Source organism: Dipteris shenzhenensis, chromosome 24 (genome assembly GCF_047967505.1).
Source record: "Dipteris shenzhenensis isolate YYH24624 ecotype China chromosome 24, Dip_SZ_1.0, whole genome shotgun sequence".
Lineage (NCBI taxonomy): Eukaryota > Viridiplantae > Streptophyta > Polypodiopsida > Gleicheniales > Dipteridaceae > Dipteris > Dipteris shenzhenensis.
Window position 1 is genome coordinate 19,059,401 of NC_141619.1, and position 12,016 is coordinate 19,071,416.

General features: G+C 43.4%; 1 protein-coding gene across 1 annotated transcript; it reads right to left on the reverse strand.

Moving 5' to 3' along the window:
• Window positions 1-364: 364 nt before the first annotated feature.
• Window positions 365-4,516, reverse strand: LOC147886324 (pentatricopeptide repeat-containing protein At2g33680-like). The gene is made up of 2 exons (XM_087395738.1): window positions 806-4,516; window positions 365-711 (listed from the first exon to the last, which is right to left on the reverse strand). Exon 1 carries the CDS (start codon window positions 4,121-4,123, stop codon window positions 1,169-1,171), a length of 2,955 nt encoding a protein of 984 aa, XP_087251864.1. The 5' UTR covers window positions 4,124-4,516; the 3' UTR covers window positions 365-711; window positions 806-1,168.
• Window positions 4,517-12,016: the final 7,500 nt, after the last annotated feature.

The window sequence follows — 12,016 nt, forward strand, 5'->3', positions numbered from 1 at the left end:
AGAGTGTTTCATGGATCATGGATTATGTATGTAGTTACCACTTGTTGCTTGGCACTCACCCACAGGCCAGTGCAATATTATGACATGTATTTCATTTTATTCTCTTTTTCAATCGATGATTGACTCCCATCTCGAGCAATTGCATCTCATTCATGGGCACTGGATATTAAAATTTAAAGATGATTGAAGATTCTTGAATGATGAATCTTGATTTTCATTCTTGAATTATAAAGTTTAAAGTTTAAATTATATAAATTATGCATAGGCAGTTTAAACCCACTCGGCCTGTGTAGTATGGCCTTGCAGGCTGTAACAATGTGTTTGAGAGCTCTTTTGAGAAAGAGAAGAATCTGGAGGTAAATATTTAAACTATATATATAATTTATGAAAAAAATGCATTTTTGACCACGTTTCTAGGCAAAACACCTGTCAGAACCTAGAAACGTTTCTTGTGACACTGCACCTACGCTGGGTCTTTCTACTTCATTTCACCTTCAACGTTTAACGTATATCATGCTTGGACACAAATACACATAGATCCATAAGATAGCCATATGTACCCCAAGCCCTATTCTTTATTAGCATTGCCTTTTGGGCATTGCTACTGCATCTGCTTCAAAATGTTGTATGATTTGGTATCATTTGCATGCTCTTGTTGTTTATATCCTCAGCACTTCCCATGACACGCCATTAGTGACACCCCTGAAAACCCTGTCATTTACCAAAAAACGATATCAGAACAAAACGAAAGACATTTCGCCAGCATAAACTTCATGGAGTGGGATGTTTGCGTGAATAATCTTACCTATTATTGTCACGAGCATACTCTTTCCTCAATCTCAAGGAAGGACCCCAGTTGACCACATCTGAGATGGGTTCGCCGGCAGCAGTTTGCCACTTGAGCACTACGCAGAGGTACTTGGTGACATGAACATTGTTCCTTCGGGGGTTAGAAATAAGCACAGAAGCCACAGCCACCTCTAAACATGTCTCCTTTTCAGCTTCATCCGGTATCACTGCATTTCTGGAAAGCATATTGCCTGCCAAGAAGTCTGCAGCAGCTTGGCATGTATATGCCTGTTAGGCATTTGATGTACCTCTTCTAACATATTCGAGCACCCTCTGAATACTATTATGCGCTCGCACTTTCTTCACACCAATGCATTTCTCACCTACCTGTGCTAGCATGAATGTTTGCTAGCAATACATATGGTGAAGCATTCCTAGGATTTACCTTGACGACAGAATTTGAAGCATGCAAAGCCCGTTCTGCATCAGAGTGAATTCTGCATGATGAAAGCAAGCTCGACCATGCTGAATTGGCATGTTTAAATGGCGAGTTGATAACCAAGTCCTCTGCTTCTTCCAAGAGACCTCGGCGCCCAAGAAGGTCAATCATGCATGCATAATGCTCCACCGAGGGAGTTATGCCATAGTCTATACACATAGAGGCAAAGTATCGCCTTCCATCAGCAACCAGACCTGTATGACTGCAAGCAGTAAGAGCACATATGAAGGTGATCTTGTCTGGCTTCATACCTTCAGCCTGCATTTCACCAAACAGGTGCAGGGCCTCCTTGCTGCGCCCATTCTTAGAGCATGCTGCAATCATGGCATTCCAAGAAATTATATCCCGCAACGGCATCCCTGCAAAACTAGCCCTCGAATCATCCAAGCTCCCACACTTGCCATATAGATTGACAAGGGCATTTCCCACAATGACATTTGACTCCCATCCATGACCAACAATACTAGCATGGATCTCTCGACCCTCTTCTAGTGCTGCCACACTGGCACATGCATCCAAGCCACAGATGACTGTTATTTTGTTTAGCTTGATGGCTTGAGCCTGCATTTGATAAAGCAATCGTAAGGCCTCCTGGCCATGCCCATTCTGGGTGCATGCTGCAATCATGGCATTCCAAGAAACCGCATCCCGCAATGGCATCTCAGCAAACACAGCTCTTGTATCATCTAGGCTCCCACACTTTCCATACATATTGACAATTGCATTCCCCAAAACAACATCCAACTCCCATTCATTGCCAACAATAGTAGCATGGACCTCTAGACCCTCTTCTAGGGCTGCAACACTGGCAAATGCATCCAAAATACAGATGCAGGTGATTTTATTTGGCTTAATACCTTCAGCCTGCATTTGATGAAACAGTTGACGAGCCTCCTTGCCATGGCCATTTTGGGCACATGCTGTGATCATAGTACCCCAGGAGATCACATTTCGCAATGGCATCCCTGCAAATACAGCCCTCGCATCATCCAGGCTTCCACTCTTGCCATACATACTGACAAGTGCTGTCCCCAAGACTACACCCGACTCCCATCCTTTGTCAACAATAATTGTATGGATCTCTTGACCCTCCCCTGGGGTTGCCACACTGCCACATGCATCCAAAACACAAATAAAGGAGACGGTGTTTGGATTGATGCCTTCGGCTTGCATTTGACTAAACAGTTGCAGGGCATCCTTGCAGTGCTCGTTCTGGACAGCCGCTGCAATCATGGCATTCCAGGAAACCACATCATGCAATGGCATCTCTGCAAATACAGCCTTCGAATCATCCAGGGTCCCACACTTGCCATACATACTGACAAGGGCATTACACAGAACAACATCAATTTCCCATCCACTGCCAACAATTGTAGCATAAACCTCTTGAAGCTCTTCTACAGCTACAACACTAGCACATGCATCCAAAAAACTGACGAAAGTGATCTTATTTGGCTTGATGCCTTCGACCTGCATTTGAACAAACAGTTCCAGGGCTTCCTTGCCAAGCCCATTCTGGGCACATGATGCGATCATGGCACTCCAGGAGACCACATTCCGCATAGGCATATCTGCAAACACAGCCCTTGCATTATCCATGCTTCTGCACTTACCATACATATTGACTAGGGCTGTCCCAACCACCACATCGGACTCCCATCCATTGCCAACAATAGCAGCATGGATCTTTCCACTCTCTCCCAGGGCTGCCACACTGGCACATGCATCCAAAACACAAATGAAGGTGACCTTGTTGGCATGGATGCCTTCGGCAAGCATTTGACCAAAAACCTGTAGGGCCTCCTCACCACGCTCATTCTGAGTACACGCTGAGATCATAGCACTCCAGGAGACCACATCTTGGAGTGGCATCTCTGCGAACACAGCCCTGGAATCATCCAGGCTCCCACGCTTACTATACGTATTTACAAGAACTGTCCCTACAACGACATCCGACTCCCATCCAGCGCCAACAATAGCTGCATGGATCTCTGGAATTCCTTGTAAGCCTGCCACATCGGCACACGCATCCAATACGCATATGAACGTGATCTTATCTGACTCGAAGCCTTCTGCCTGCATTTGACCAAACAGTTGTAGAGCTTCCTTGCCATGCCCGTTATGGGCAAAACCTGCGATCATAATCTTCCAAGAGTACAAATTCCGATGGGTTATGTTGTTGAAGACAGCACGTGCTTGCTCCAGGAACCCAAACTTGCTGTACATCTGGACAAGGAGATTACTTAGAAATCTATTGCCCGCGTAGCCACGGCTGGTCAAGTGTTCATGCACACATTCACCCGCGGATAAGGCCTTGGCGCTGGTACAGCGCCTCAAAAGAGAAGCATAGGTATCGGCATCTGTCTCTGGGCCCAGGTGACCGAAGATATCGTCATTGAAGCTTTCATGGAAGGAGTCTCCAGTCCTCAAAGGGGCACTCTGACGGTGCCCATCTAACGAATGTGCATGGCAGGCGTCGTCCTTATGCCTAAATTTCGTATCCGCAGGGATGTTTTGATTGAAGCTTCCTGGACTACATTCTTCATTCCTAGGAACGCCACTCTGATGTTGTCCATGTAACGCATGTGGATGAGGCGCTCCTACCGTGCTCAGCAACCCTTGTATAACCTTGGAACTCTTGGGCTTCAACCCATCGTGTAGCTCGACGGCCAAGCAACGAAGAGGCAACGAACCGCGGACGTGCCAATGGGAGGTCTTCGATGGAGATGCTACTGTGGGTGTTTGCGGTGTCTGCGAAGCCAGGAGTTGAAATGCAAGGTGAGGCATGAAAGATGAAGGTGATGAAGGAGAGAAGCAAAGAAGGGAAATCGCCATGGATGTGAAGAACAGAGAGCGCCATAGATTTGAGAAGAAGGAGCAACTGCTCTTCTACGCAGGCCTCGCCCTCCCCTTCCCCATCCCCTCCCTCTTCTCCCCTCGATTTCAATCCTTGCTCACAATCATCACAGTAGAACGCTGCAAAATCAAGCCCTGTACAGCTCTCCCATAGGCATTCAGACTTGTCCTCACATATCAATCCAGACAGGACAGCACACTCTTCACTGAAAACATCTTTTCCAACAAGCCAGTATACGTACTCGTGACTCGTGAGCACTGCCTGATTACGACTTGCCATGGAAGCCTCTCTCTATAACCATGGGAAAGTTTGAGAGTGCTATAATGCGACCGCTTGCAAATGCAAAGTGCGCCCCCATAAGTGTGTCTGTCTTCATTATTTCCGATTTTAAAGCTTTTATGGAGCATTGGAGTATATTGATAGAGGAAAATAATGTTGATGACTTGATTTCGGGGGGAGAGGGGGAGAGAGAGAGAGAGAGAGAGAGAGAGAGAGTCACTCATAGAGGAGGATAATGTTGATGATTGATTAGAGAGAGAAAGAGAGAGTTGATTGGGGGAATTGGAGAGAGGGAGAGAGAGAGAGAGAGAGAGGGGGGGGGGGAAGAGAGAGAGAGAGAGTAGAATAGAAAGTAGTTAACCAAGGCATGAGGTGTCCAAACACTATTGGGAGGACACTTTTCTGCTCCGTAGAGCACTGCCTTGCAAAGCAGTGCTAACAAATCACAAAACATGGCATTTCAAATTTTTGAATTGAGAATTTGCACATTTTAAAGCTAAAATATAACTATATTGCCTAAAATCTTGCCAAGTTTACAAATTTGAGAAATATTCTTTACATGTGAAATGAAAATGTTACAGCTTCGTTGTATATAGTTTGCAGGTTTTCTATGAACACTAGGACACTAACTGATGTTAGAGGATATTTTATGGTTGCTGCCCCCGCCTCATTGGAACGACTGTTGTGGTTGGAACGATTGTTGCAGTTGAAACAATTTTTGTGGTTGCTCTTCTTGTACAAAAGACACACCCGACTCCTACTGCTAAACAATCACTCTCTGGCCGTGCCCATTATAGTGGCATCCCACTGTGTTGTGTGTATTAGTCAAGCAAATTGCGCACCAATTCACATTAAGGGCACACTCCACTGCGGAATCACTAGGATTGCGGGAGTGAGTGCACCAAATACCCTTTAAACCTTTAGGTACTGATCCTTCTCTGGAAGCCACTGGAGCGCCCTTATCCCCTTTAAAGGTTTGTTGGGTCTTTGTCTCTACTTTCAAATCGGAATCCTCCAAACTGGTATCTTTAAAGCTTTCGTCAAAGCTAGCCACGTCCGAATCTTCTTCGCTATCATCCGACTTCTTAGATTTTGGCAGTTTCTTCTTGATTTTACTTTTGGAGGATTTGTGATTCTTGGCTATCCTCTCGTGCAGAGACTCCCTTGCTCGTACTGCTTGTGCCATGACCGTCGTGAGCATCATCTGTGTCTGATCCATTGTGGCCAATGCCATCCACAGATCTCGAGATAGCCTCAAAATGAAGTAGTCGTTGAGTACCTCCTGAGCAAGCCAATTCACTTGCGGTACATGTTGCAAGAGTAAGTTGTATTTGGACACATAATCCTCTACACCTTGATCTCCCTGATCCAAGCGTCATTGTAATCTATCCAGAGTTTGCAGAATCATTTTTTTCTGATGAAACTGTCTCAAGAATGTGTCGCAGATGAGATCAGATGAGGCAAAGTGATCCACCGCATACTCTGCCAGCCACCATGCGGCCTTGCCTACTAAAGTTGACTCAAAAATTGCTTCCTGTTAGAGTGGTGCCATGAGCGGTGGATTGTTGAGCTCATACACCTTCTCAAACTATTGGACATGAGCATCCGGGTCATCCAACTTTTTCCCCACAAACTTGGCATACTTGACTTGGCTCGCCATTGCAGCGCCTCCAACGTTTGGTGCTCCCCCTCCAAACGGCACACCTTAAGTGAAGAGATTGTGAGAAGCAGCCAAAACCGCTGTTAGAGACGAAGATGCACTCAATACCTGATGTCCATCAAGCGAGACCTGCACTCATAGCCGTGGCAGTGAAACTGAATGAGAAGGCATACTTTGATGCCGGTTAGCTCATCCCAAAGAGCCTTGCGAAATAACGTCTCCATGCTCGGGATCATTGTTCCATCATCGCAATTGCATCGTTGGTGTCAAGGGATCAGGGGGTCCGTGTGAGCGTGTGAGCGTGTATGCCTACTGGGAAGATAGTAACCACAGAATTCACTACCAAGACCATCGGATGAGGTTCTTCACTGGGATTTCCACACTCGCTCGACCATAAGTAGGGTGTTGGGGATCAGATCGCATCCGCTGGAGCTCATCTTGAAATCCACAGATGTGCCTCCTTACCGCAAGCAATCTCCTCCTAAATCTCCATTGGGGTGAGTGCAACTGCATGCAAACCTCCATGTGAAGTGCCTCCATAATGATGGCAAGGAACAGACGACATGAGCACGCCCTCAGAAAACAATCAATAGCTAGATCGCGAATCCCTTGCATGATGGTAAGAATGCACATCATGATCGCCAATGTGTAGCATCATAACTACGCTCAAACACTACAAGAAATAGAGATAAAATGATGCGCGCAGCATCTACAGGAAAGGAATATAGAGAATGCAAATAGAGACATACCACTGAGGATCTCTGTATTCTGGAGCAAGAGCTCGCACAATAACTGTGTAAAGAACAATGCTAAAATGCTAGTAATAGCATGCGTACAAGAACCATTTGACGGTTAGAGAAGTGACTGTCGAAGACTCAATCGCTTGGAAAACTGAACTGCCAATCCTTGCAACTAACCTACCCTCGCACACCCCTCTGAGTCACTGCTACTAACCCTCATGGTTATGCAATAACAACTAGCCCAGTGATTAAAGCTATTGTGTTTCTTAGTACTTAAATTCGTTAAATTTAATGTCTTGCTATTCGGGTCATATACCACTATTTCTAGACCGAGATGGCTTCAACTTAATATGATTGTCCTAAACCAGCCCAGTGCCAATTCACGACAAACAGCAAGTAGTTACTGACATAAATTGTGATTGAAATTGTGAAATTCATAAATGAAAAGCAATATATTGTTATTTTCTAATTGTGAAATTCAAAAATGAAAAGCAATATACTTGTTATTGTCTAATATGTGAAGTTGAGACCATCAAGCTAAACCTGCCCTGTTGTTGAAATTGTGACATTGTCCTAAACCATCCCGGTGGTTGAAATTGTGACTGTCCTAAATGTTTCCTAAACCAGCCTAGTGGTTGACTATCCTAAACGTGTCCTAAACCAACCTGGTGGTTGACTATCCTAAACATGTCCTAAATCAACTCAGTGGTTGATTGTCCTAAACGTGTCCTAAACTAGCCTAGTGATTGAAATTGTTACTGTCCTAAACTAGTGCGGTGGTTGAAAATTATTTTGCTTCATTATATACTTTAATTAGACTGTTTTTTTGTCTTCTTTTAGTAGTAGCAAAAAGGGGGCTCACTGTTCTACAATTCCTGCATGTTGGGTAAGCAGACGTAGTTGTATCTCAAGTTTATGAATCAGAATCCAGACATTTCAATTGGGTAGAGGAGCTTGTGCATTGTAAGCCATGGTATATTAAGAAATTCGAAGACAAGAATGTTTGTTGTTGCAAAACACACATAGAATTTGACTTGGCTCAACAAGCTATGAATGACTTGAGATCTGATCGTGTTGGAGCATTGCTCCATGGGGATCGATGCCCATGCCTCCTCGATGCATGCGTAGTTTGTAGGCCACCTGGATCCTCATCGTGTGTTGCAAGGAAGGGCATATTTTGTAGCCTAAGGCCTCTGTGGGAGCCAGTGGTTTGTCCAAAGGGAGACTGTGAGTGGCACTGGATTGAATGCATTCATGGTACATGCAAGCATTGCAATTTGAAGCTGAAGAAGAAGACATTCAATGTCTATCCAAATGAAACGAGGGAAGAAAACCATGTTTCTCTAAAATGGAGGAGATTTGAAAATGTCAATGTTGAAGGATCCGATAAAAAGAGATGGCTACTATCATATAAGAGCACTCAGCCAAGGGAGCTTATGGGTCACGTGGTTCAATCCATCCCAAAATATGTGCTTCACAATTCACGGCCAGCCTAGCAGGATAAGTAGTTCAGGACGTGCCTTGCCAATTTTCCTTGTGCCATTATTGTCTTTGTCATAGATTTTGTCGAAAATTATTCATTTCAAGAATAAGATGAGATACAAAGTGCTCACTGGTGATGGGATATCTCAAGGTGTATGCCCCAGGCACACCTTGGGTTCTATGTGTGTGTGCTAGAGGCACAGTTAGGTGCCCATAAGAACTGTTAGATGTGTGTTTGGAGTGGATTGAGCTCGACTCATTTGGTAGGTATGATGGAGATAATCTAGGAGTGATTTATGGATCTAGATGCTCAACTATGAGCTCATCAATGATGTCGAATGGTTTGTATCTTTCCCTACTTAAGGCTCTTTCTATCATGAATAAAATTATGCTTCATTGTATCTCTTCTCTTCATGATGTTGATCCATCTTCACCCTCCATAGCTACTCTCAATCTCTTACATTTGGTATCTAGCAGGGCTGTGGATTTGGGCTGTAGCTCTTTCCTTTCATGTTCTCTCTTGCAGCAAAGGATTGATCTACTCTTTCATATCATTCGTCAAGAGCACCACAGTCAATCCTTATTCAACATGTTCTCTTGCTCACGCCTTCATACAAAGTTGTCCGATCAGCTTACTTACGGGAAGGATACTAGATGTAGCCTCAGGATTTTTCATGCGTCTGTACTCTAGAGTATGTCGACTGATTTTTGCAAGGTTGATTATGCTGAGTGACGTCTGCTATCTACAAGCATTTCTAGCTTATGATAGTTTTTCACCCTTTCGCGTCTTCTCTCGAATCAATGCAACCTCTCCCTTAGTTCCAAAGCGCTCGTGATGCGGACTATTTGGGCCTGCTTCAAACTTTTGTGCTGATATCGTACATTGATCTATTCACATTCTATGTTGCTTCTGTTGTTTTGAGCGGCTTGTCATCTAGCTTTCAGCAACCAGCTGCTGCAGTTCGTTTTCAACTCTTTCTGAGCAACCACATATGTTTCACATGCGACTACTTTTGTGAATTTGAGGTTTGGCATCCTTCCTTCGTTCCACAAGACCTGATAACAAGGAAGTTCTGAAGTTGATTGCTTCATTTAATTGCAAAAATGTGATCTTAAGAAGCAGACTCAAAGCTGCTCACTCATGCTGCATGATCGATTGGAAAACTCTACGGCACTTCTGTGTATTTTTGGAGTCTTCCCAAAAGTATAAAGCCTATCTATTCTAGCAATTGAAGGAGCTTGATTTGTTGCTAGTTTAGTGATTGTGGGAGTAACTTTCATGCCATTCTTGGCTCTCAATTTTGCGGAGTATGGCCAACTTGTTCAATGCTACAGACTTGGCCGTTTTACAATTCTTAAAGTCCTTTTGTGGACATACCTATGTGGGAAGACGAATCACCTCTCAAAAGATTGCCTCAAGATCAATCCTTGCAAATATTGTGGCAAAAACAATCACCATGAAAAGTTTTGTAAGGCCAAAAAGGAAGCAAAACCAGAAACTGCCAATATTACTTTTAGTTGATGTGCCTCCACAAGATGAGGCCTCCTATGAAGATTATGCTTTTTGAACCATCTCCATATATGCTCCAGATCTCTCTTTTATGTTGAGTCAAGGTACTTTGCCTGGATAGTCCTCCAAAATGAATGGAATAAACTATTGTGTTCTTTGTAAACACCTCTGGTCACCATATGATGTACGCCATGTGTATGTGTTTTGCTCCATGGTACCTCCTGCAGGCATTGTGTGCATGTACATGTAGGAAAGATAACCATTGGAAGGTCTTATGTATCCCTTTGTTGACTTCACACACTTGGGAACCCTTGCTAGCATGAGATCCTAGCCATAGATTTATCCTTGACCACCATGAGATGGCTTGAGACACTATGTGACTAGATGTATCCTTGACATAGCCTGAGGCATTCCCTTGAGGGGGGGTTTGATGGGGATATCTCAAGGTGTATGTCCCAGGCACACTTTGGGTTCTATGTGTGTGCACTAGAAGCACAGTTAGGTGCCCATAAGCATTGTTAGATGTGTGTTTGGAGTGGATTGAGCTCAACTCATTTGGTAGGTATGATGGAGATAATCTAGGAGTGATTTATGGATCTAGATGCTCAACTATGAGCTCATCAATGATGTCGAATGGTTTGTATCTTTGCCTACTTAAGGCTCTTTCTATCATGAATAAAATTACGCTTCATTGTATCTCTTCTCTTCATGATGTTCATGATGTTGATCCATCTTCACCCTCCATAGCTACTCTCAATCCGTTACAACTGGTACAACAAGTAGATAACAATTCTTGTGCATATCACGTACAATCATTTTCTTGATTCTTCCATGCCTGATGCCAATTTGCTTGCTGACTCACAGAGGTCCAGGTCAGTGCAACGCACATACCATTCTACATTTCAGATGATAGGGAACATGACACCTTATTTGTGCAGCATACTTTTCTATTGCATTGGGAATGGTTGAAAAAGGAAAATCCCCATGCAGAAAATATAAAACAACATTGGGTGTGGTCAAATGGTACGGCCTCTCAATTTAAATTAGCCTATGGATTCTACTTTGTCTCAAGGTTCAAATCCCTAACTAGTCTAGACATGACATGGAATTTCTTTGGGTCTAGCCATGGCAAGGGTGAACATGATGGATGCAGTGCTATTATTAAGCAAGATCTGTTTAAACACCAATAAGAATTCCCTCAATAAAAACTCAATGATGCCCATGATGCTATAACATGGCTTACAGCCAACCTCTCCACAGGCATGCATTCAACATACAGTAAACAAAGCCTTAAGAATACTGTAGTATGTAGAGTCTTCCCTAAAGTGAAAGTAGATGAAGTGCAAAGGAGAAGCCAACACGATTGTGAGAAAATTAAAGTACATGGTTTGCACTTTTCAAATAGCCAATTAATTAAAACAAGAAAACGTTCTTGTTTATGCGATGCGTGCATCATAGGGGATCATGACAATTGTGAGAACATTGCAACTGTGAAGACATGGGAGAGAGTTCAAGTTTTCCCTCTACATTCAAATGGAGTGACAAATAATGGAGAGACAAACGAGTCACTATAGTTTGGGGAGAGTTTTGATGACCTCACTGACTATCTTGAAGAGGGGGATAACTTTGTAATTGTTGCAGCAATATCTGGGGAGGAGGAAGATGGCCCATACTTTCTATTGCAGTGCACAAAACCTAAGCACAAGGTTGAGGAAACATTTAAGGATAATTGGGAAACAACCTATGAGAAGTGGAATGTAGTAGTCTAAGCATTTTGGTACAAAAAAACATCCAAAAGAGGCCACACTTACAAACTGCTACATAAGACTCCACAAACATTTGTGTACTCTCATCTAGTAAGGGCTATAAAAAGTTCCAGATGCAACTTGTGCCACAATGAAAGAAGGGCAAGAGTGTCTTCAAATTGGATTTAGACACACATGAGCACATCTTGGGGTGTCTTGGAGCAGTGGATGAGGATGACTGAGACAATACAAAGAAAATGTAGTCTCATTGCAAGGAAACAATATTCCATTTGTCCTAGAAAATGGAAAATGCAATCCCAAACAACCACCGTGTTGGTTTTATTAAATTGTTTTTGTAAATCCCATGCTTGTTTTTAGTATATCCCAACAACCACTACACTGGTTTCCCATAACGAATCCACACATCCACAGATCCATTCATTTTGTAATAATAG